The sequence below is a fragment of the Tachysurus fulvidraco genome, chromosome 14, assembly GCF_022655615.1.
Source record: "Tachysurus fulvidraco isolate hzauxx_2018 chromosome 14, HZAU_PFXX_2.0, whole genome shotgun sequence".
Taxonomy (NCBI): Eukaryota; Metazoa; Chordata; class Actinopteri; order Siluriformes; family Bagridae; genus Tachysurus; species Tachysurus fulvidraco.
In genome coordinates this window covers 26,029,149-26,054,148 of record NC_062531.1, presented here as the reverse complement: position 1 = coordinate 26,054,148, position 25,000 = coordinate 26,029,149, and the positions used below count along the sequence as shown (strand labels likewise).

At 42.9% G+C, this 25,000-nt stretch overlaps 3 protein-coding genes across 4 annotated transcripts in view; 1 reads left to right on the top strand and 2 right to left on the bottom strand.

Annotated features, from left to right (window-relative positions):
* aebp1b (AE binding protein 1b) overlaps positions 1-12,608 on the top strand; it is a 20,055-nt gene extending 7,447 nt beyond the window's left edge. The window contains exons 7-22 of the mRNA XM_027168258.2: positions 1,607-1,687; positions 2,115-2,174; positions 3,533-3,619; positions 5,345-5,437; positions 6,875-6,984; positions 7,437-7,576; positions 7,667-7,751; positions 7,898-8,042; positions 8,683-8,771; positions 8,888-9,011; positions 9,107-9,303; positions 9,486-9,665; positions 9,786-10,461; positions 10,602-10,741; positions 10,870-10,969; positions 11,106-12,608. Of these exons, the coding sequence (XP_027024059.2) occupies positions 1,607-1,687; positions 2,115-2,174; positions 3,533-3,619; positions 5,345-5,437; positions 6,875-6,984; positions 7,437-7,576; positions 7,667-7,751; positions 7,898-8,042; positions 8,683-8,771; positions 8,888-9,011; positions 9,107-9,303; positions 9,486-9,665; positions 9,786-10,461; positions 10,602-10,741; positions 10,870-10,969; positions 11,106-11,683 (2,885 nt within the window). The 3' untranslated portion in view covers positions 11,684-12,608. The remainder of the gene's footprint in view (positions 1-1,606; positions 1,688-2,114; positions 2,175-3,532; positions 3,620-5,344; positions 5,438-6,874; positions 6,985-7,436; positions 7,577-7,666; positions 7,752-7,897; positions 8,043-8,682; positions 8,772-8,887; positions 9,012-9,106; positions 9,304-9,485; positions 9,666-9,785; positions 10,462-10,601; positions 10,742-10,869; positions 10,970-11,105) is intronic.
* On the bottom strand, positions 12,477-18,222 carry pold2 (polymerase (DNA directed), delta 2, regulatory subunit). Of its 2 annotated transcripts, none has more exons than XM_047799831.1 (11): positions 18,113-18,222; positions 17,120-17,338; positions 16,534-16,655; positions 15,977-16,100; positions 15,004-15,118; positions 14,727-14,925; positions 14,566-14,646; positions 14,167-14,324; positions 13,771-13,898; positions 13,511-13,612; positions 12,477-12,956 (listed from the first exon to the last, which is right to left on the bottom strand). In XM_047799831.1, exons 2-11 carry the CDS (start codon positions 17,334-17,336, stop codon positions 12,796-12,798), a joined length of 1,407 nt encoding a protein of 468 aa, XP_047655787.1. In that variant the 5' UTR covers positions 17,337-17,338; positions 18,113-18,222; the 3' UTR covers positions 12,477-12,795. The 2 variants fall into 2 exon arrangements, with proteins under 2 accessions (XP_047655787.1, XP_027024061.2); XM_027168260.2 differs by having other exon boundaries at positions 18,012-18,122.
* Positions 18,223-19,158: 936 nt separating this feature from the next.
* sf3a1 (splicing factor 3a, subunit 1) lies at positions 19,159-24,642 on the bottom strand. The gene is made up of 15 exons (XM_027168269.2): positions 24,418-24,642; positions 23,763-23,872; positions 23,417-23,627; positions 23,074-23,331; positions 22,784-22,858; positions 22,493-22,643; positions 22,156-22,352; positions 21,944-22,061; positions 21,457-21,764; positions 21,110-21,355; positions 20,716-20,914; positions 20,465-20,625; positions 20,234-20,335; positions 20,011-20,082; positions 19,159-19,564 (listed from the first exon to the last, which is right to left on the bottom strand). The coding sequence occupies exons 1-15, from the start codon at positions 24,448-24,450 to the stop codon at positions 19,463-19,465; spliced, it is 2,343 nt and encodes a 780-aa protein (XP_027024070.1). The 5' UTR covers positions 24,451-24,642; the 3' UTR covers positions 19,159-19,462.
* Between the last annotated feature and the right edge of the window lie 358 nt (positions 24,643-25,000).

Genomic DNA, 25,000 nt, shown 5'->3' with positions numbered 1-25,000 from the left:
AATAATTCATGAAATTCAGGTATTTAGTGAACTGCAAGACTCAGAGCTGTAAATACTGTAACTAACCAAGATTGGGACCAACCATGAGTCAGGACTAGTGTTGAGGGGTCTAACTAAGAGCCAAAGGACTAGGACCAAACAAATGAACCTAACCTAACAAACCTAAATAAAAGATAGAGCCATAAAGATTCTGACCCTTAAACACTGAGACTAAATAAGACTTTGAACTCAAAAGACTAGGACTCTCACAACCATGTGTCAGGACCAAAATGTGTCAGGACCAAAATGTGTCAGGACCAACCACGTGTCAGGACCAACCATGGTGTCAGGACCAAAATGTGTCAGGACCAACCACATGTCAGGACCAACCATGGTGTCAGGACCAAAATGTGTCAGGACCAACCACATGTCAGGACCAACCATGTGTCAGGACCAAAATGTGTCAGGACCAACCATTTGTCAGGACCAACCACGTGTCAGGACCAACCATGTGTCAGGACCAACCACATGTCAGGACCAACCATGTGTCAGGACCAAAATGTGTCAGGACCAACAACATGTCAGGACCAACAACATGTCAGGACCAACCATGTGTCAGGACCAACCATGTGTCAGGACCAACCATAGAGTCCTGAAGACCAGAAATAATTAAAAGTCAGAGCCCCAAAAATGGAACCAAGCATCAGAGCCCTAGGAAAGGAAATCGACTAACAGTACAGGACTCACCAGCAGTGACTTCCCTCGACTGCAACCTCGAGTCAGGGCTGTAAACTGGAACCGACCAAATGTCTGAACCTGAAATTGAAGAATGGAGAATTAATGAAGAATCAAAGCAAGGACTAACCAGAATTTATTGCCTTGAAGGTATTGAATAATAGAGGATCTTCTGAACTGGCACCAAACAAGTGTCAGATAGAGTTAAATATACATGATCATAATCCCTAAAACTAGGAAATAACCAAGAATCAAGTCACTAAAGATTTGATCCCTACAGACTGGGTCCCTAAATCCTCCCTGAACCAAACAAGAGTCACAGTTCTGAAATCTACAGAGCCCTAACCCTGACCTTAACCGTAACCCTGACCCTAGCCCTAAACCCTTACCCTAACCCTAATTCCTAACCCTAATCCTGACCCTAATCCCTAACCCCAACCCCAAATCCTAATTCCCAACCCTAACCCTGACCCTAGCCCTAAACCCTTACCCTAACCCCTAACCCTGACCCTAATCCCTAACCCCAAATCCTAATTCCCAACCCTAACCCTGACCCTAGCCCTAAACCCTTACCCTAACCCTAATTCCCAACAATAGCCCTAATCCCTAACCCTGACCCTAATCCCTAACCCCAACCCCAAATCCTAATTCCCAACCCTAACCCTAATCCCTAACCCCAACCCTAAATCATAACTCTAATCTTAACCCTAATTCCCAACTCTAACCCTAACCCCAACCCCAAATCCTAATTCCCAATCCTAACCCTAATTCCCAACCCTAACCCCTAACCCTAACCCCAAACCCTAAACCCTAACCCTGACCCTAACGATAACCCTTTCTCTTGGTGATTTTTTAATAACAAACAACTGATTTTGTGGCTTTCTCTAAACAGTGGAGGTTCCAGAAAACATGCCATTCCCAGACGGTAAAGAGATCATCCCAACTGATCGCGACTGGACTTACTCTATCACAGGTGAGCTTTAGAAACAAATACACAGCATAAAATAAATATTTGTTCAGTAAACTGCAGTACAACTTAATAAATATCGTAGAACATTTCGGTTTATTACGTAAATCCTGAATTCAGACATGAGTTAAATTGGGAAAAACCCCAACGCAGGCTGCGTTTTTATCGACGTGAAGACGCCCCGACTGCGTTTTCTTTCGGTTTCCGTCTCTATAAAGTGAATTTACGCATCTCGTAAACTTTAGGACTTATTTTTATACAGTACATAGAGCTAAAAACAAAGCCTGGTGGGGTTTGGCACAGAATTAGCGAAATAAACAGACGCTAGCAAAATAATATCTACAAAGATTCTTTCTCATTGTCTTCTGAACGCACTTATGTGGGAAATGTAAAGAAACCCAAACTCTGGTCTCTTATTTTCCTCCTGTTTCAGAGGAGCCCACGGTCCCGACGTATGAAAGCAAGTGGTACGAAGAGTACGACTATGAACACGGTAAATAAAACATCCAGCAATCGAAGGCTTTGTGATCTTTCTGAGCAAACAGACTTGTATATTTTAGATTCAAAGCAGTGGTGAAAATTAAATCACAAGATGTGAGGATTAAATTAGACAACATGTGAATATGTGAAGTCTGTAATTTATCCTTTCTTCCTGGTTTTTTTTCCGGGTTTGACATCAGACACAGCTGCAGTGTTCAGTCCTGTGATTTCAGATCAAAACAAGGAGGAATGTTCTACACCGAGACGCTTCACCTCCTTACTGCCAAATATCTGCATATTTGTTGGATAACTTCAGAATGACTGTATGATCACTGTGTGTGTGTGTGTGTGTGTGTGTGTGTGTGTGTGTGTGTGTGGAGAAAACAGCTTCATATCTCTCACAGATTGAACTGGTTGGATCTTAATAGTTCTTCAGGATTTCTCCCAAAATATAAACGAGAAAAGATGAAAACGTTCTTGACTTCAAAGCCTCGCCTCAGAGCCACAACTGCGTTTGGTGTAAACAATTTGTTTTAAAGAGGAAAAACAGGAACAAAATAGAAATCCTGACAAAACACGTTTCAGCACCGAGTGCTTGGACCCCTAATAATAACGAGTAGATCGTTAGCGATCGTTAGTGATCATTAGCGATCGTTAGTGATCGTTAATGAACTTTAGTGATTGTTAATGATCGTTAGTGATTGTTAGTGATCGTTAGTGATCGTTAATGAACTTTAGTGATTGTTAATGATCGTTAGTGATTGTTAGTGATCGTTAGTGATCGTTAATGAACTTTAGTGATTGTTAATGATCGTTAGTGATTGTTAGTGATCGTTAGTGATCGTTAATGAACTTTAGTGATTGTTAATGATTGTTAGTGATCGTTAATGAATGTTAGTGATCGTTAATGAACTTTAGTGATTGTTAATGATCGTTAGTGATTGCTAGTGATCGTTAGTGATCGTTAGTGATCTCGATCGATCTGGTTGTCTTTCATGGTGGACAATCAAATCAAATCTAATCCCAGTTCATGATCTTAAATTAAATTAAAACTCTGTGAATTAGTTCTGAATCATGTTTAGTCTAATCTCTGGTGGTCCAATCCAACCTCAGACTAGCAATAAATATCTAATCTGTATCTGTGTTAGAAAAGGACGAGTGTTACATCATCAATCTCCTGATGGAATATCGGAATAACGACTTTCTTTATTTTTCGTTTTATGACACAGAACTAACGAAGTCCTGGTAAACGGACCGTCTGATCATTCTGGGTCAAATTCTTCCCTTCTGTTTATCAGACCTGAATTTAGTTTTCCTGATTTACGTTTCGAGAGGCGTGACGATGTTGTGTGATGTGTCTGTTTTCTCTAGAGAAGAAAAAGGACGACGAGCAGGACAGCCTGGAGAGAGAGAGGGAGCGAGAGAGGGAGAGAGAATGGAGTGAAAAGGAGGAGAGAGGTAAAGAATTCTACGAATGTTTTTCACTCTCTTTTTTTTGTAGAATTTTTGTTTTGCATTCCAGCTGCTAGTTATGATGTCAGAAAGCTTCACAGCCGACCAATCAGGAGCTTCGCTTTAACGTCTCATATAATGTAGGTTCACAATGTAGGGGCAAGTGGTTCCTGCCCTCAGTCTAAGTGTAAAGAGCAGGAGAGACTGAGAGAAGAAGAACGGATGAAATGATACTCGTTTTAGTCACATGCTCAGACCGAAGGGAAGGGTAGGATCGACTCTGCTGCTTTCAGGAGGAACATTTTTTTGGAAGCTGGGGGAAGGAGATTAGGGGTTAGAGGAGGAGAAGGGTTAGGGTGAGAGAGGAGGGGCATTTGAGCTGAGGGGGTAAAACTGCACGTATTCATCATTAAGAGAAGATAAGCTCCGACGTGAACCTTATTTAACCTTAAAATGGTGTCAGCAGTTTGAAACAGAACCCTGACTGATCTCAGTGTTTATGTTTCTCAATAAAGATGGAGTGAGGAATCGTCTCCTGGGCAACGGCTGGCTTTAGGTTCAAATAGGAGGAAGTTCTTATTAATGAGGAACACACTAATGTACACTTTTCCTCAGCTGTGTGTGTGTTGTGTGTGCGTGCGTGCATGTGTGTGTGTATGTGTGTGTATCTGTGTGTGTGTGTGTGTGTGTGTGATGGGAGGGAAAGAGCAGCACAGGGTTCAGGAGTAGGAATGTGATGCTGGTGGACGAGTGTGTGCTGAACTCGATCCACTTATATAACCAACTACAGAGAGAGAGAGAGAGAGAGAGAGAGAGAGAGAGAGAGAGAGAGAGAGAGAGAGAGACAGAGAGAGAGACAGAGAGAGACAGAGAGAGAGAGAGAGAGAGAGAGAGACAGAGAGACAGAGACAGAGAGAGAGAGAGAAGCATTAGGGAAGGTTACTGCTGGCTGCATCTGATAACACACACACACACACACACACACACACACACACACACACACACACACACACACACACACACACCATTATATCTGGGAAAAGCTCCAGAATGAAATGTAAGAGCTCTTAAGATTTGAAGAGTCTGGAAATTAAAGGTAAAGTTCAAGTTAATAAAAAGCAAACAAATAGAGTGATTTATATTATACAACTGAGCAATAAAGGGTTAAGGGCCTTACTCAGGGGCCCTTATGTAGGACTGTGATGATAAGAGTATCTGTGTAAAAGGAACACATAAATAAATTATCTAAAGTGATGAATCAGAGCAGAAATGAGGACATGATGCAGTCTGGGGGGAGTTTAGCGATGTTTGTTGTGTTTGGTGAGAAACACACACACGCTGTCAGTCACACACACACTGTCAGACACACACACGCTGTCAGACACACACACACTATCAGACACACACACATGCTGTCAGACACACACATGTTCATCATGAACACTGTAACCAAGCCAGAGCTTCACAACAGCATGCTGATCCCTCAACACCACCACAGAGCCAGAAGTACCATCAGAACCTGAGTGTGTGTGTGTGTGTGTGCACGTGTGTATGCGTCTGTGTGCCTGTGTGTGTGTGTGTATGTGTGTGTGTGTTATTGTTTGAGTTAAGTTCAGAATCTGATCCCAGTGAAATTCTCATATTTCTCTTTGAGTAAACATTTTCGTGTCGTCTGTTTAATTCTGTGCATGTGTGTGATTACACTTCCACCATGACCTTTGACCTCTTCAGGGAGGGAGGAGAGAAGGAGGGAGGAAGAGGAGGAGGAGGAGGAGAGACAACGCAGGATCAAAAAACCTCCACGCATCTACAGAGAGCCGAAAAGTGAGTACCCATAATGCACCTGTGCAGGCACTAGTTCAGCTGTGTGGTCGATTTAGATCTAAAAATTGTTATAAGAAAAATACATTGTTATAAAATAAAGGTATAAAAAAAAGTTATAAAAAAAAGTTATAAACATGTTATAAACTCAGTGACATGTTATAAACTCAGTGTAGTTATAAACTCAGTGTAGTTATAAACTCAGTGTAGTTATAAACTCACTGACGTGTTATAAACTCAGTGATGTTATAAACCCAGTGTAGTTATAAACTCAGTGACGTGTTATAAACTCAGTGTAGTTATAAACTGTGACATGTTATAAACTCAGTGACGTGTTATAAACTCAGTGATGTGTTGTAAACTCAGTGATGTGTTGTAAACTCAGTGTAGTTATAAACTCAGTGTAGTTATAAACTCAGTCACGTGTTATAAACTCAGTGACGTGTTATAAACTCAGTGTAGTTATAAACTCAGTAACGTGTTATAAACTCAGTAACGTGTTATAAACTCAGTGTAGTTATAAACTGTGACATGTTATAAACTCAGTGTAGTTATAAACTCAGTAACGTGTTATAAACTCAGTAACGTGTTATAAACTCAGTGTTGTTATAAACTCAGTAACGTGTTATAAACTCAGTAACGTGTTATAAACTCAGTGTAGTTATAAACTCAGTAACGTGTTATAAACTCAGTAACGTGTTATAAACTCAGTGTTGTTATAAACTCAACATTATCCTGCTTTTGCACTCCATGTTGTGTTTAAGTTGTCAGCATGAAGCTGCTCGTCTCTCACACTCGCTCAGATCCACTGGCCAGTGCGTGAACACGATGGAACATCTGCAGCGCCGCACTGAACCAGTTTTTAAAGAAATAAGGCTGTTTGTTTTGAGCGATTTTAATCCAGCCGAGATTCTTGCCAAGTCATGGTCTCAATCCTACAGCTGTTTCTTTTCAAGGGAACACTGCAGCATTCCTGAGGTCTCCAGCCTGCACAAAGCAGATGTGTACATAATGAAAAGGAGAAAAGAATACCAAAGATGAGACAAGACAAATATCCAGAACTTAATGCTATGTTATTTCTTACAGAAAAACTAAAACATTCCGGAATTAATACAAAACACTAAATCATCGATCTTTTAAAAGAAGAGTTACGAAATGTGACGTGTGGAAATTCTGCATTTATAACAAAGGGAAGCTTTGTGTAGCTTTGGGATGTAGATCGTGTCTCGTGTGTGTGTGTGACGTCTCTCAGGTGTTTTTCTTACAAGACACCAAATTTTCAACGCACCCAAACTTAAAGGGCAGAAAATCTTCATGTTTAAGACCTGAAAATAAAAAGCGAGAACCAAGAAACTTTTGTCTTAATCCCAGTCTTAATCTCTTGATTTATGAAGTGTAGGATGCTGTTTGTTTCATTCATCTTATTGTTATTGATGTCAGTTTGTCCTCCACTGGGATTGGAGTCTCATCGCATTGATGCTGACCAGCTGCAAACCTCCTCCATGTATCAGCATCGCTACAGCTCTCACAGAGCTCGCCTTAACATCCAGGTACACACACACACACACACACACACACACAATCAGAGCTACATGAAACATGCATCATGTTTTTTGTGCTTGGGTCACTATAAAGTCTTTATTACATCTTTATTACAACTTCTCGTGACATACAGCTAAGTACGGTGACCCATATTCAGAATTCGTTCTCTGCATTTAACCCATCCAAAGTGCACACACACACACACCGTGAACACACACACACCGTGAACACACACCCGGAGCAGTGGGCAGCCATTTATGCTGCGGCGCCCAAGGAGCAGTTGGGGGGGTTCGGTGCCTTGCTCAAGGCCACCTCAGTCGTGGTATTGCCGGCCCGAGACTCGAACCCACAACCTTAGGGTTAGGAGTCAAACTATCTAACCATTAGGCCACGACTTCCCCATGTGTTCGAAACAGGAAGTGTGTCACCGTGTGTCTAAATAATCAACACGTTTCCTCAGGCGTCAGCAGACGAGTATGACATGAACGGAGGAGCGTGGTGCGCGAACCCCGACGAAAAAGAGCACTGGATCGAACTGGACACTCGCACGCTCACAGAGTTCACCGGAGTCATCACACAGGGCCGAGACGACCCGGTCGAGTGAGACGATTTCTAAGACGTAAACCGGTTTATTCTCCAAAAAGTACATAAATGATGTCTTTAAACTTTCTGAATTGTTTAATCTTTTAGAAACGATTACGTCACGTCCTACTACGTGGCCTTCAGTAACGACAGTAGAGAGTGGACGATGCTGCACGACGGATACTCAGAATGGGTACGTTACCAGATCTGTGGAGATCTCACAAACTTCATTATTTCACCATAAGCATTTTTAACGCTTAACAACTTTGAGCAATCTGGGGTTTTTTTGAGGGAAAGTTATTATCCTTCCCCTCAACCATCTGATTCTTTCTCTCTCAGCTGTTCTTCGGGAACTCTGATAAACACACCCCGGTGATGTCTCAGTTCATGGATCCGGTGGTAGCGCGTTACATCCGCATCCTTCCCCAGAGCTGGAATGGAACGGCATGCATGAGGATGGAGGTGTTGGGCTGCCCGGTGCCTGGTGAGCAACAACCACCACTCTACCAACACTACAACTACTAATACTGATAATTATCATATGTTTATCAGGGGGGCACGGTGGCTTAGCGTTTAGCACGTTTGCCTCACACCTCAAGGGTTGGGGGTTCGATTCCCACCTCCACCTTGTGTGTGTGGAGTTTGCATGTTCTCCCCGTGCCTCGGGGGTTTCCTCCGGGTACTCCGGTTTCCTCCCCCGGTCCAAAGACATGCATGGTAGGTTGATTGGCATCTCTGGAAAATTGTCCGTAGTGTGTGTGTGTGAGTGAATGAGAGTGTGTGTGCCCTGTGATGGGTTGGCACTCCGTCCAGGGTGTATCCTGCCTCGATGCCCCATGATGCCTGAGATAGGCACAGGCTCCCCGTGACCCGAGAAGCTCGGATAAGCGGTAGGAAGTGAATGAATGAATGAATATTTTTGTCATTCATCTTTTTATTATTAGAATAAAGTAAGCACAATAACTTAAAAACAATGCTGAAAATGAATTTAAATTATGATTAAATAATGATGACGATTATGAGATACAAGAATATAACAATAACATCCACACAGTTTATTACAGGGATTGTCAGGGGATTAATATGGGGAATAGTTTTTATTTTATTGTTTTCATGTGATTCAGACCCTTTCACTGAGAACCAGAGGCAGAATGAGGTGATGCCGAGAGACGACCTGGACTACACGTACCACAATTACCTGGACATGGAGAAGGTGAGGCACAGAACCTTACTCTGAAGTGTTTAAGGGGATGTAAAGAGTGTGTAATTTCTCACCATGTTTTCAGCCAGAATTAATTTGATTGGGTAAATGTGTGTTTCATTTTGCAGTTCATGAAGTCCATTTCAGACGAGTGTCCCAACATCACCAGGTTGTACAGCCTGGGCAAGAGTTCAAAAGGTCTCGATATCTACGCCATGGAGGTCACCGATAACCCTGGGATCCATGAGACGGGTGAGAGGTTCCAGAATAATAATTCATTTAATTCAAGTCAATTAGTGAATCTTAGAAATATTTACACCCTTGCCTTCATGGTACCTTCTCAACAGGTGAGCCAGAGTTCCGCTACACAGCTGGTTACCACGGTAACGAGGCTCTGGGCAGAGAACTGCTGCTGCTGCTTATGCAGTACCTCTGTAAGGAGTACAAAGATGGAAACCCCAGAGTGCGCACCCTGGTGGACGGAATACGCATTCACCTTGTACCCTCGGTTAACCCCGACGGTCATGTGACAGCTTTCGAGAAGGTTTGTATAGATGGTAAAGCAGATTTGCATAAATCCTGAAGGTCAATGCTAACAAGCTAATAATAAAAGTTAATTTAATTTGCTGAACTGAGGTCAGTTCTCTCAGTCCCAGAAATTAAACTACCTTCCAGTTGTGACAGAAAGCTGGAGTACAGCTATAATTATATATTTTTTTGTCTCAGGGGTCCGAGCTGGGCAGCTGGACGCTGGGCCACTGGACCGAGGGTGGACATGACATCTTCCAGAACTTTCCAGATCTCAATACTGTGTACTGGAATGCACAGGACAAGGGGATGGTGCCCAAAGTGACCCCAAATCACCATGTGCCCATTCCTGATGGCTACCTGGCTGAAAATGGCCCTGTAAGTGCAATGTTACAAATAACACAAAGCTCCTAACAGACATAAGTAAGTATTCCATGTAGCATATTAATGATATAACAGTGTAGAAATTTTATTTCCTTTTAACTGGGTGTTGTGTAGCTAGCGGTGGAGACACGGGCCCTCATCTCCTGGATGGAAAGTCACCCATTTGTCTTAGGAGCCAACTTGCAAGGTGGAGAGAGGTTGGTAACCTACCCCTTTGACATGCGTCGCCTCACCAAAGAGTCTGAGGAACTTGAGAAGAAGCTGAACCACAGGGCTAACCGTCGCAGGCGCCAATATGAGGATGAAGAAGAACAACCAGAATCAAATCCATACCTCCACATCGGGTATCATCAAGAGAGCTATGGTGAGGATCATGGTCACGGTTACCATCAAGAGAACTACGGCTACCATCAAGAAAATTACGGATATCATCAAGAAAACCAATACCACCATAATCAGGAGAACCAGGGATACCATCATGAGGGTTACTCTGAAGGCTACCATGAGGGATACCCGGAAGGATATCATGGAGGATATCAGGAAGGGCATCAAGAAGAAGGGCACCAAGAGGAAAGGCACCAAGAGGAAGGCTATGAGCAAGGCTATGGACAGGCAGAACCAGACGAGATCAGGATGGTTGAGGATCAGTCCTTGTTTCGCTGGTTGGCCATATCTTATGCTTCTACTCACCGCACAATGACCCATAGGTTCCGAGGTGGGTGTCATACCGAGGACCCCACGGGTGGGATTGGAATCGTCAATCGTGCCAAATGGAATCCCATTTCAGGAAGTGAGTATTGCATCATTTCCACATCCTGGATATAATCAGGGCCATGACCAGCCAGTACCAAGGGGTTTGTACAAAAACGTTTGACCCTGGATGTTATCTAAAATTAAAGTACCAATTGTGCATTTTCATCCTTTCTTCAGGTATGAACGATTTCAGCTACCTTCATACTAACTGTTTTGAGTTGTCAATCTTCCTGGGCTGTGATAAGTATCCCCATCAGAGTGAGCTTATAAGAGAGTGGGAGAACAACAGAGAGGCTATGCTGACTCTCATGGCTCAGGTGAGGTAGTGATCTTCCCAAGAGATCATGTAGCCTCCAATCATTTTAAACAGATCTTAATAACTATAGTGTAGTTAGGACAAGAAAACCTTACAGCATCATCAGAACCTTAACGTTTATTTTTTCAGGCGCTCCGGGGGATAAAAGGGGTTGTCCGAGACAAGGAAGGGAACCCCATTGTAAATGCCAGTATCTCTGTGGAAGGAGTCAATCATGATGTCACCACAGGTGAGACCTGTAGATCAATAGTCTTGCTTGGACATCACCTCGTGCACCATGTCATAAAAGTATTTACTTTGCAAGGCAAAATTAGAGGTCCATGAAAAACTATTAGACTAATAATGCTTTAAATTTCCTCTTTCAGGTGAAGATGGTGATTACTGGCGCATGCTGAATCCTGGCGAGTATCAGGTGACGGCAAAGGCCAGAGGTCATTCCTCCATGAGCCGAATGTGTGTGGTGGGTTTCGAACCAGGAGCCACTCTGTGCAACTTTGAGCTCAACAAATCTAACTGGGACCGCATCAAAGAGATTATGGCTCTTCATGGTAACAAGCCCATCCGACTGCTCAACCCCGGGAAAGGCAGTCAGTATACGTTCCGCGGTGACCGAAGGATCAGCAACCAGATTCCTAAAGGTGAAGTTGGATATAACGACCGAAACCGTCTGCGGCGCCAAAGGCTCATGAAGATTCGTCAGTTGCGGCAAGAAAGACTGCTGGCCAGGATGTCAACTACGACGATCATGACGACGACACTGCCACCAACTACCACTGAGCCCACCACCACTCCCAGCCCCACCACAACAAACACGGTTTATCTGGGCTCAGAGAACTTCACGTGGTACGACTCATGGCTGCCTGAGGAGAACTCTACCCAACCGGAGCTCGAGATCACAGACTCGTTGGATTACAACTATAACTACAAGATTGATGATTACTGAGACAGTTTGAGGGTCACAGACGGGTCTTAGAGAACATAGTGCGCTACTTCCTCCTTCTTCAATCGTGGAAAGTTCTTGAAGCATCTGATAACGGGTTCTGAAGGAAGGGTCTCGTCGTCGGAGCTCTCTACCGAGAACTTGCTTTATTTCATCAGTTACAAGGATTCATTCAAGCGTCATTCACAATACGGGCATCTCTGGATCAGCAAGTTTGGACCTGATGGGAAATTTGATCAGCTGGTTGCAAATCTAACGTCATAACGATCTCCTTTCTTTTGTAGCGTTTAGCATAAAATACAACTTTTAAAATCACACAATTTATTTGTTAAGCCACAGATAATGATTTAATCGTCCATCTATACACAGTGTTAGCTAAGTTTACTAGGTGGCTATGTTCCTGCTTTATAGCAAACTGTACAGTATATAATGATGTCACATGATCGAGTTTGGAACCTAAACCCCACCCCTTTCTGACCGAGAAGCAGCCAATCATTTACCGTTACAATATAAACCTGTTTGTGTAAGTTTTAAACACTGCATGTTAACTGTAGAGAACTGAGGACATAAAACTAGTTGCCATTAACGGACCCGAAGCCGTAGCGGTCCGTGATCTACAGTGTTTGTCTTTAGAAAGCAGTAATGGGTTCCAGATGTGACCATCATCTTTCGGTAATGACGCCTCTCCAGCCTGACATCGTTTTTTCTTACAATTACACAGAGATCTAACTTCAGAACCCCCCCATCCTTCGTCCTCGGACGACCCACACGGTTCCCACGGAGCCAAAACTGCACATTTATACCAAAAGTGACTTTATTTACACTTTGTTCACACAATAAGCAACTCCGTCAGCACCGCACGGTGTCTACAGGAGACGTGGAGGTCGAGTGGACTTCTTGTTTCATCTAATAAAGGCTTGTTTATGGATTTTTCAGTTTGGTTTTTTTATAACAACTCATTTTTAACACAGAGAGCAACATGAGGTTTACCGACCCTTATTTCTGACACATTTACCTTGACAGTAAATCTAGAAGCCGTTCATATTATCGGATAGTTCATCATCGCTGTAGGTTTCGCTCCGACTCGCTAAGAAAAAAAAAACATTGTGCACTGTTTAGTGGCTAACATTCATCTCGCTCTCTTCTTCATCCTCGGTGGAAAAGGCGGAAAATCTGATCGGCTCGCACTCCAGGGTGCGTAGGTTCACGAGGCAGGCCGTCTGTGTGCTGCTGAATTCTGGGATGGTCACCAGCAGCACCTCCTGACCTTCAGAACCTGAGAGGGAAACAAGCTGGTGAATCCCAGTGAAGAAGGCGTGGCCTTTGTGTTATCAGTGCCAATAAAAGAGGTGTGGCTTTGGTTTTACTAGTAACAGTAAAAGAAGGCGTGGCCTTTGTGTTATCAGATCCAATAAAAGAGGTGTGGCCTTGGTTTTACTAGTAACAGTAAAAGAAGGCGTGGCCTGTGTTATCAGATCCAATAAAAGAGGTGTGGCCTTGGTTTTATTAGTAACAGTAAAAGAAGGCGTGGCCTTTGTGTTATCAGATCCAATAAAAGAGGTGTGGCTTTGGTTTTACTAGTAACAGTAAAAGAAGGCGTGGTCATTATGATCTCAATTATTTATTGTACCTTTCAGTCTGAGTAAAGGAGGTGTGGTCTATATGCCTATTAATTTCAGTACAGATTCAGGACTATGTGCCCACTGCCAGTCCCAGTGAAGTGGGTGTGGCTTCTGTGTCTATTACAGCTTTACCCGCCTTTTCTAACCCAGTTAAAGAGAAGTGTGTAATACAGAGTGTGTGATGTGGGTACGATGGTCCTGTACTAACCTGTGATACGTTTGGACTGGTAGCTTGGAGCGTTTCCACTGAAGTACACATGAGGACACTCGCTCAGGATGAAAGGGTCCTTCTGGTAGAACGGGTAACAACCTGCACACACACACACACACAGGAGCTAAATAAACCTAACCAGATCCTATTGAGAACCTGGAACGATGGTATAAATGTAAAAACACTGTGTGTGTGTGTGTGTGATGTACTATGTGTGTGTGAGTGTGTGTGTGTGATGTACTGTGTGTGTGATGTACCCAGCGTGTCTGGGGCAGTAGGAGCCAGATGTCGGAGTCGCAGTGTGTTCTCTAGAATGTCTAGATGATCATCCACACTGCTGTACTTCACAATGTCACTCACATTCTGTCCTGAAGTGCCCAGGAATCTGCCCACACACACACACACACACACACACACACACACACACACACACACACACACACATTAGATATACAGTATATTAACAACATACTAAACCGACTCTCTTATGAACCCTCTATTGCTAGAGATTGTTGGTTAGAGATTAGTAGTTGTCATGGTAACCATACACCGCAGCCCAGAACAAGTCCGTAAAAGAACGTCAAATAGAAAACGGTTCCCCGGGCAACAAGTCTGTTCTATATGGTTTAGATGGTTTGGTGTTTGCGTCTCACCGCACGCCGTCCACCGCGGCCTGGTAAGGGTTGGTGACGAGCTGCAGGGTTCGGTACGAGCCGCACAGAGGGAACATGCAGCTGTGCAGAGGCTGCTGAGGTAAAGTGTAGTTAGTGGGGTCAAATTCTCCTGGCATCACGTCCACCGCTACGGAGGCCTGCAAGAGACCACACACACACACATTACACACACACATATATATACACACACACACACATACGCACACACATACATATACACACACACACATTACGCACACATACACACATATATACACACACACACACACGCACATTACACATATATATATATACACACACACACACACACACCGGAAAATAAGGCAGATATTTACAATAACTACCAGCTGAGGTGTTTGTGTGTGATGTGCGACTCACCACCAGCTGAACCAGCAGCTCATCCAGCAGTCTGATGGCCTCCACACTTCCTGCCTGCGTCTTCTTAGTCAGATACTTCGCCTGGAATTAAAAATCCAGTTTGTTCTAGTTTAGAACAGCAAATACGTGTGATAACGTCTCGAACACTAACGACACCTTACCTTCGTGCTGGAGTCTTTATCCTGTGTGCTGCGACTCAGCAGGTTCCCGGCCAGCAGGACGCGAGAGATGGACGCCGCGGCGCTCTGCTCTCCCTCGTCACCCAGGTGACCCGACACCATGTCGACCAGCAGCTGCAATCCCAGCATGCTCTCTGCCTTACTGCTGCCCAACCCCAGCCCCGAGGCCAGGAGCACGAACCTGCAGACAAATCGGCATAAAACAAATCAGACCTCTATAATAACTGAGCTGTGTTCTGTATTACGATAATAATCGCACCTGTCTGTGTTTAAAGGTTCTCGTGGCGTCTGAGGCGGCAGATCGGCCAAACAAAAATCCTCCACGGTAAATTTACCGTCGTTTTTCTCCGCACCAAGGACAGCGATCACACTTCCTGTATGAGAATAAACACAAAAACATCATCTAACAGCAGCTCTGACAGCAGCACAGGATTATATTAACGCACTCCTTCTAATACCTCAGTGTTTCCATAGCAACATGGATGCACACCGTCAGGATAGAACTGGTCTACGTTCATAACTCTTCTTCATTATAGTCTGTATGTTGCACCTTTCATACAGCTGATATTTAGTATTAATGAGATGTGTGTGTGTGTGTATGTGTATATATATGTGTGCGTGCGTGTGTGTATGTATGTGTGTGTGCGTGTGTATATGTATGTGTGCGTATGTATGTGTGGGTGTATGTATGTGTGTGTATGTATGTATGTATGTGTGTGTATGTGCATGTGCGTGTGGGTATGCATGTGTGTGTGTGTGGGTATGTATGTGTGTGTGTGTGTATGTATGTGTGTGTGTATGTGCATGTGGGTATGCATGTGTGTGTGTGTGTGGGTATGTATGTGTGTGTGTGTGTATGTATGTGTGTGTGTATGTGCATGTGGGTATGTATGTGTGTGTGTGTGGGTGTGTATGAATGTGTGTGTGTATGTATGTTTGTGTATGTGCATGTGCGTGTATGTATGTATGTATGTATGTATGTGTGTGTATGTATGTATGTATGTGTGTGTATGTGCATGTGTGTATGTATGTGTGTGTGTGTGTATGTATGTGTGTGTGTGGGTATGTGCATGTGTGTATGTATGTATGTGTGTGTGTGTGTATGTGCATGTGTGTGTATGTGTGCATGTGCGTGTATATGTGCACGTGTGTGCGTACGTGTGTGTGCGCGTGTGTATATGTGAGTGAGTGTATGTACGCGTGTGTGTATGTATGTGCGTGTGTGTTTTCACCAGTAACAAACTTGGCCGTTTCGATTTTGTCCTCCAGTCTGATCCTCTGCAGCTCGTCCTCTAGAATGAGCTCGTCTGATTGGCTGATGTATTTGGCCCGAGGAGGCTGCGGGAGCAGGTTGTGCTGAAAAACAAACAGTCCATCAAATACATTAAACATCACTGATATACACACAAACTGTAGTGAAAGAGCGACACTGATGATGATGATGATGATGATGTAATTACAGGAGTAAACATGAATGCATTTTTAATGCACTCGGGTTAACTTTTACACAAACTCTCAGAACCGACACTCACTTCGTCTAACACTCGTCTAAGGAGCGAGTGTTGTGTGTGCTGTGGTGGTTCGGTGAGAAAAACAAACATGTTAATAACGAGTGACGAGTCTCTCAAACGAGCTGAATCACAAACCTTAAATACAACGTGTACACACTGGTACGAGCGTTGTCATGGTTACAGCTGCATATTTAATACCTACGCTGTGTATCTCTCCTAATGATCATCGCGTTACACAGATACCCCCCACCCCCACCGTGCTAGCGGTCGCTCTTCACCTCCTCGCTGATCTCCTTCAGGATGGACGGCTGCAGCTCCATGTGTTTGAATAACGTGCCCACGACCACACACCTCTCTCCCGTCTGCAGGTCACACAGCTTCCTGATAGGCAGCGACGGACCTGAAACACACACATTTATTACATTTACAGCAAAACGCACGTTCCGATACCTTGTGGTTGCTATAGCAACGGCTGGTGGCGTACGACTGATAGACGGTAGAAAACACTGCAGGTGTTTATGTGACATTTTTGGAAGGAGATCTTCAGAGGAGACAGAAGAGCTTCTGTGTGGCTTCTTCTTCTCCCTTATCGACAAGAATAAAGAGGGAATAAAGGAGGCAGTCGAGGGAACGAGTGTATATGAACGTTCTACGACGTTAAACGGGTTTAAGTCCGTCATGTCATCATGTCAGTGTATAATAAATAAAAACAGTGTTGAGATCAGAGTAATGAAGCACTTAGGGACGTGTTGTTAAAGGAAAATCTCCTGTTTAGTGTTTCATTCCAAGCCAATAAGCTGCACAGTTGATTCATGCTCAGTGACGATAGATAAATCATCAGCGTCATCAGCATCGTCTCCTCACCCCATTTCTGCTGCGCTCTCTCGCTCAGGATCTCCCGCATCTGCATGAGACGAGTGGCGTAGATGTGAGCGTACTGACGGCTGAAGCTGCGCTCGCCGAGCCGGAAACGCTCCGAGCAGCTGGAGTACGACAGCAGCTCCTGTCTCTCGAACAGCGTCCCGTCGGAGCTCGGAGGGCGGAGCAGCGTCTCCTTCGACTCCACCGCATCTGAGAACATGACTGAGCGAGAAGGAGATCGTCAGATAACGAACAAAACGATATTACATAGAGAAAATAACCGAATAAAAAACGTACACAAATGTAAGAAAGAGAAAAAAATAAACGAGTGCAAAAAAAAAAACTGTTATGACTGAAATAAATAAGAAATAATTAAAAAATTATATTATAATAAAAAGTATAATTACCAAGAATATTACACACGTGATATTATTTTAATTATTTCTTTCACTAAAGGCAGAAAAAAAAGTTTATTGTTTTTTTTTTCACTTAAGCATAATAAAAGTCTACAAACTTTTACACCAGTGTAAACTTCACAGGCAGGAACTTTACTACGGTTAAATAATATAAAACTCTGCATTAATATTCATGTAATATTCATAATAATAATAATAATAATAATAATAATAATAATAATTATTATTATTATTATTATTATTATTATTATATTTACTGAATCTACAGTGAAGATTTTACCTGTAATTTTTACCCAGTAGGTCTTAATGATGTTGTAGATTAATATATAATATATAAGTCTGTGGTTATAGATGAAGATTTAATGTTTAATAAAAACGTATTTAAATGAAGTCATTAACATAAATGAATATTTAATTACAGAAACTGTGAAGCTCCTTAAACTCATTAACAATCCACAATATTCTCCTTATTTATTCACCTTCTGTTTAACGTTTAAACCAAATATAAGACGAAAGACTTTTTGTTCCAAAAACATCAACATTAGTTTATAAAATAAACAGAAAATAAAACCTGACGAACCTGAAGGCCGTGAACGCAGGACGCTGTTTTGGGATCTCGCGCGAAACACTTACAGGGCTCACATCCGGTTCTGACGCGACATCCGGTAAAATAAAAGACGCCACTTTAAAAGACCGTTCAATTTAAATATTATTATAAAAATCATAATTGTATAAAATTATTATGCTTTAAAACTGCTAGAATTATTTTAGAAACATTTGTTGTGATTTATGTTCAGAATGCGAAGCATAAAATATATCACTGTTAAAATATATATTTATATATATATATATATATATATATATATATATATATATATATATAAACAAAGTGCAACTTTAGAATTGTTGCAAATGAATTTTGCAAACTTTAGTATTTTTATTTAATTTAAATTTATTAATTGCGAACATTTGTAAAACTTGCAGAATTCTAATGCCTTTTGGACATTTCTATTTTCATGACAAAGATATTTAAAAGAGATTTAATAAATAAATAAATAAATAAATAAATAAATAAATAAATTCAGGACCAAGAAGTTTTTTCTTGTGGTTTTAAGAACATTGTTCGCAGCTGAAGTTTTTTCAGCAGCACCAGGATGGCGTTGGACTTCAGTCCCAGTGGTCTCGTGTTGTCATGGGTTTAAACCCAACTCCTGTTAAACACTTTAAATCCCTGGAGCGGACACTGAGGTGCAGGTTAAAGTGTGTACTGATGATTATAGAGCTGTGATTAAACCCAACGCTGACCGATTAAAGCCGTAACTCGTATCTGAATAGCTTGAATTAAACCTTCTGCTAAAATAAACATAACTTTATAGAGAAGGCTACATTTTTATTTGTCCACACAAACTCACTCTCTTTTACTCAATAATAATTAATTGAATTTTTTAAATAAACACTACAAACCCTGTGTATAAATGGTAAATACAGCAAATACAAGCTTATTAATATAAACCTGTGATAAACTTCTTACAGCTTTAATCTCTTCCCTGGACTTCATTCAGATATAAAGTACTAACTTCGGCACACGATGTAATCCATTAAAACAAACAAAAAAAATGGACAGACTGAATTTTCACAACTTTATTTCATTTTTTTGTGTGTATTCATCAAACATTATGCAAAAGCTTTTATAAGTTTCAGCTGTGAAAGAAATTAAAACAAAACAAAAATCTAGGCTGCAGATTTATTCAGAGCTCAAGACAGCTACAACACTTAAACACACAGGGTTCAGATTATAGCATGTGTTTAGTATTAATGTGTAAGACTGCTAGAGAGAGAGAGAGAGAGAGAGAGACACACACAGAGAGACAGAAAGAGCGAGAGAGAGAGAGAGAGAGAGAGAGAGATAGACAGAGAGCCAGGGTGTGATCTACTTCTTCCTCCCTCCTCTCTCTTTCAGGGCCAGGTGGATAAGTGACCCGTTGTTCATGTTGTAGTAGGCCAGAGAGTTCGAGTCCTTGATAAAAATCCCCTGCAAAAAAACAAAACAAAATTAATCCACATCTTAAACTCCAGACCTGTGAGCTAAAGTACATAAAACGTCTAGAAGATAAATATTTAATAAAAATGCTTTAAAATGTCACATTAACGTTAAATATATTTTAAGTCGCGTCACAGCGCCATCTGGTGGTCGTAGAATAAACAATAAAATTTTACACAGTACGAGTTTAAAATCATCTTCATTCCTATGTAAGATTTATTAGATGTATATCAATGTGCTTGTTCTAATAGGTTTCTGTAGCAGCCGCTCGTTTTATCCACAATTTTATCCTGAACTTTTAAGTGTCTTTACTGTAAACACACAAGTCAGGGATTATTACAACACGTCATGTGTCACAGTTACTAATTCCTTGATATTAGGAGAATAAAAAAAAAAAAGATTTGATGTAAAGTGGGAAAAAAAAAAAATTTTTTTACCTCGAACTGAAGCTTCTGTTTGCCGGCCGGCATCCCGGTGGCCTCGTGGATCTTAACCTTTATGACCGACACCTAAAAACGGACAAAAGCCCCGGGGTGAAAGTCACATGATCACCAATAAACCTTTAAATAAACCTGCTGTGTTTAAATGTGACAGAAGTGACAGAATTAAAATAGAAATGAATGAAATGTGTGTGTGTGTGTGTGTGTAACACTGATGTACCTGGTCTGTAAGCGGCAGTGTGAAGTTCAGCACTTGTCCACTCAGCTTCCATTCTGTCTTGTCCTGCATGTTGGGAACCTGAACCTTGACTGCGACAGGACCCTGAAACACACACACACACACACACACACACACAGGATAAAGACCATAAACTTTCTTACAACCAGTAACTTGCGTGACGAACACTAGAGGGCGCTAATAGATCACAAACAGCACAGTGTGTGTTTTCACCTTGTTTCTGCGCAGGAACTCGTCCTCTGGTATCAGGTTGTCCTCCGTCTTCATCTTCTTGCTCACCGGTTCGTCCTCGTGATGGGCAGGAGGGTGGGCAGGGGGCATGGGGGCAGGGGCAGAGCTGGGTGGCTGGGGCACCGGAGGAGCAGGTACGAACGCTATAAAGACAGCACGGTGATGCGTTTACTTCTCAGATGTTTCTCAATAAAACAGCGTCACTGTACAAAGTGTGCTGCTGATCATCTCACCTGCAGGAACCACCATAGGAGGAGGTCGAGGAGCCATGATGTGGGGTGCGGCCGGAGGCATCGGGACCACGTTGATGCGAGGAGCGTGGACCATGGGGGGCATCGGGGCCAGGACCTGACTGGGGGCCAAGCGCACCACAGGGGGCCTCGGGATGACGGGCACAGCAGACAGCAGGGTGGTGCGTACCGGGGGAGGGAGCTGATGGGGTTCAAGGGACAGTCGCACAGAGTTAATAGAGTTCAGAGACTCTAATAAAAGAGAATCTGCTAAATGCTGTAAATGTAAATAAACATCAGTGTGTTAAAGGGAAAGAGTTTGTGAAGCATTAAACTGATAACGTGCAGATTAAAGTGTCCACATTGTGCTGGTCATGAGGTGAGAGTGAGTACTGACTGAAGTGGGCGGTCTGGGGATGGTGCTGATGGGTGGGCTGGGCTTGGGCAGGGTCTGCACACTGGTGGGCAGCGTCAGCGGCATGTTCTCATGAGGTTTACTCGGCCCGATCTTCTCCTTGGTCTCGTCCTCCTGCACCAGACCTTTAGCCTTGTGAATCGCTTCGATCTGCTCCTGCAGTGTGATGTTTGCCTGAGCGGCCTGCTGCGTACGCGCCATGCTGCCTGAGTGACCGTCCCACGTCACCTACACACACACACACACACACACACACACACACACAGGATCAGTAAACAGAGCAGACAGAATAAATAAACTCATTAGTTAATCCTGACTAAATCACTGACCTTCTCCTCAGGTTTCTGGATCTCTTCCTCTCCGATCTTCTTACCAATGGCGGTTTCTTCCACACCGAAGATATCGGTTCTTCTCTCGGCCAGCTGCTTCAGGCTGCTCTCGATGTCCAGGCCGGGAGCGTACACCTCCTCTTCGATCTGTCGTTCTCGGAGGTTGCGGTCTCGCTGCTCCAGCCAGCGCGGGTCCAGCAGCCCGATACGCATGTGCTCCTGCATCTTACTGGCCGGGATCCTCTCACCGGTGATCGGAGAGATGAGGAACTCGTCACCTGGTGGCACTACAGCCTGCATCTTAGAGGCTGAGGACAGAGAGAGAGAGAGAGAGAGAGAGAGAGAGAGAGAGAGAGAGAGAGAGAGAGATAAGCAAACACACTACAGTGAAATATTCTGTATTGCGGTGTATCAAGTCTTTAAATGCACAGAATGTGTTTTTTATACAAGTGTTATTAATGAGCTCCTGAGTGACGTGACGTCTCACCCTTGGGGTCGTAGTCTTTGCGGATGATGACCTGGTCTGGAGTAGGAGGCAGAGGAGGAGGCATGGGGTTCTCAGGAGGAAGTGGAGCCTTCATCGAGTCCTCGTCTTCATCCGAACCCTGGGAGATGTTTTACAGGCAGCGGGTGAGATAAACACAATATAAAACTTGTCACAATGATAGAATATAAATAATGACATCGTTAGAGTTTCACCTCGTCCATATCCTGTAGCTGTGTGTCCTGGTCTGGCTGAGCCGTGTGTCCGTTGTCCCTGGCATCTCGCTGGTCTTCCTCGTCCTCGCTCTCCACCTCCATCTCCACCTCCTCGCTCTCTCCGTACTTCTCGTATCGCTCCTGGATCAGGATTCGGGCTCCCAGTTCCTCCGGAGTGGTGGGAGGAGGGAAGTTCCCTGGATAAAAACAAGTCACAAGTCACAATCGATGAGTAACTAACAAACACAAACACACACACACACACACACACACACACACACACACACACACACACACACACACACACACACACACACACCGTCCTCTTCTTCCTCACCTTGCTCATTTGGCTGGAAATCGACTGTCTCCACGACGACAAAGTCATGCCAGTCGATCTGTGCGTACGCGACACGCTCTTTCTCCCTCTCCTCCTCCTCTTTCTTCCTCTCTCGCTCTTGGTACTTGGCCCACTCCACTCGGTACTTCACCTGAGACACACACATGATCACATCATTACTTTACATATGACACAGACACAAACACACACACACACGACATTAAACTGTAATTAAATCTGCAGTTTTACAGAGTTTAGTGATACGAGGTGAGACGTTCACACTGCTGTTACCTGATCGAGGACCTCCCTCTGATTGTCCGCCTCCCGCTTCAGTTTCTGCAGGAGTCCTTTTGGAGGGATCAGAATCTTTAAAAACACAAAAAAGCCACATTTCACACAACAGTGAATCTCACACTCAGAGCTCAGAATCACCACAAAACAAATGTCATTATGCTTCGTTTCTGTTTGTATGTAGTGATAAAGTCTGTGAAGGAAACCGGGTGTGAAAGTTTTGCTCCTGTGTGTAAGAACACAATCAGAGTGTGTGTGTGTGTGTGTGTAACCTGCTCACTGATCCACACCTTGGTGTACTGTTCCACCAGTTTAGTGAAGTAATTGAAGAGGCTGTGCTGCGGACGCAGGAAGTCAAACTGGTAGTTCCTCTGCTCCTTCTGCATGAGCTGAGCCAGGAACTGGCGTCCGTTACGGGCCACAAACTGCGCCGTCAGCTTCACCACGTCCAGGTCGAAGGCTGAAATGGAGGGCGGGTCGGCCATGAACTCAAAGTCGGGCGGAGGCTCTTTGGGAACCACCGTCTCATGGATGACCTGCGCCTGGACCTGGAGGAAGCGAGACGCAACAAAAATTATTATTATTATTTTAATTATTATTATTATTACTGCAGTGTGAATGCGGTAACGGGACCTTCTGAGGCAGATGCTGCTGCGCCTGCTGCAAGGACTGCTGCTGCATAACCTTCGGCACGGCGGCCGACGGCTCCTGACCTTTGCCCTCCTTGAACTCGTTGACCTTGTGGCGATAGTAGGCATGGTACGGGTCGCTGGGGTTCAGGAAATTAAACTTGGGGTTGTTGATCTCGTTCTGACGAATCCTCGCTTCAAACTCGGGCCCGTTCCTGTACCAAGTCATTCAGTTTTAACACCTCAGACACAATATTTCTACACAGCCACATATTTAAGTTTGTGTTACAGAACAAAGCTGAAGTGAAGCAGAAAGGCAGCAGAGCTGAGATCAGACACACGGACTTTACCTGGCTACAAAGCTGGCGGTCTTGTCCACAATGTTGCGCACTTCAGGAGGAGGGTAAATGATCCCCACGATGGGTTTAGTGGCCGGAGTTTCCTCCTTCTGCTCATCGATCTGCACACAAAACACGTGGAATTAACATCATCATGTCAGTCAGGACTGTTACCTGTAAACCATGTAAACGACTCACAAACTAAAGGGAATAAAAATCATCTAGTACTTTAGAAAATAACTTAAAAAAAGAGATATTAAATAAAATCAGAATCCAATAACAATAATAATAAAAAAGTCATCATGACGTCAACATTCCGCGACCTCAAGACAAGACAACGTCTTTATACACTGTTTAACTACACTAATACAAATTATTCTAAAATTATTTTAAAAAAAAAACATTAAAATTGTAACAAATGCAGAATTGTGAAAAATTTAACTTTATTTCTAGCTCCAGTCTCGCGCCTGAGGTTTGCTAATGCTAATGCTAGCTGAATTAGCTAAGAGTAAAAACACAACATGCAGCTAAAATACTGCCCTTTTTTTTTACAGGAATCATCAAAAAAAACGGGTTTTATTTTGTTATAAACTCGAGTTTCTGACTAAATTAGAATAAAATAATTCGGCTAACTTAATTAGCCGCTAAGCTAACTGTTAGCTCTCACCTTGTTAGCCTCCTGCTGATTAATCTGCACCATTGTGGATTTCAGATGATACCCAAGAGTCAATAAACAACCTGCGGAGAATCCGAACAGCTTCTGGACACTAAATAATCCTTAAAAAAATAAACTTATTGTTAAAGTAACAAATGTTTATTGTTTAAGGAGCTGCGTGTCGCGGCACGGAGAAGCCGCTGGTACAAAACACACTTCCGGTTACTTAGCGAGTTGACTAAATTTGTGGGCATTATGGGAAATGAAGTCCTGCAAATCAAATTAATGCTACATTTTTCTTTTGCATTTCATTCTCAGTATAGTTCGTGTATAATATTCTAATAACTACAGAGTCAGTAGGGTGCAGTACCTGTTTATATCACTTATAAAATATAAACATTTATAAGTAGAAGTTATTTAGTTCATTATTAAACTACATATCCCAGAATCCTCTATTGTCGATCCCGTCTGAACAAAATGATTCAAGCTAGATTTTTGATAATTATTTTTTAACACCAGATTCTGTTCAAATCAATAACTAATCCCTGAATTCTAGGTTTGTCTTTTGTTTTGTAAAAAAAATAAAAATAAATAA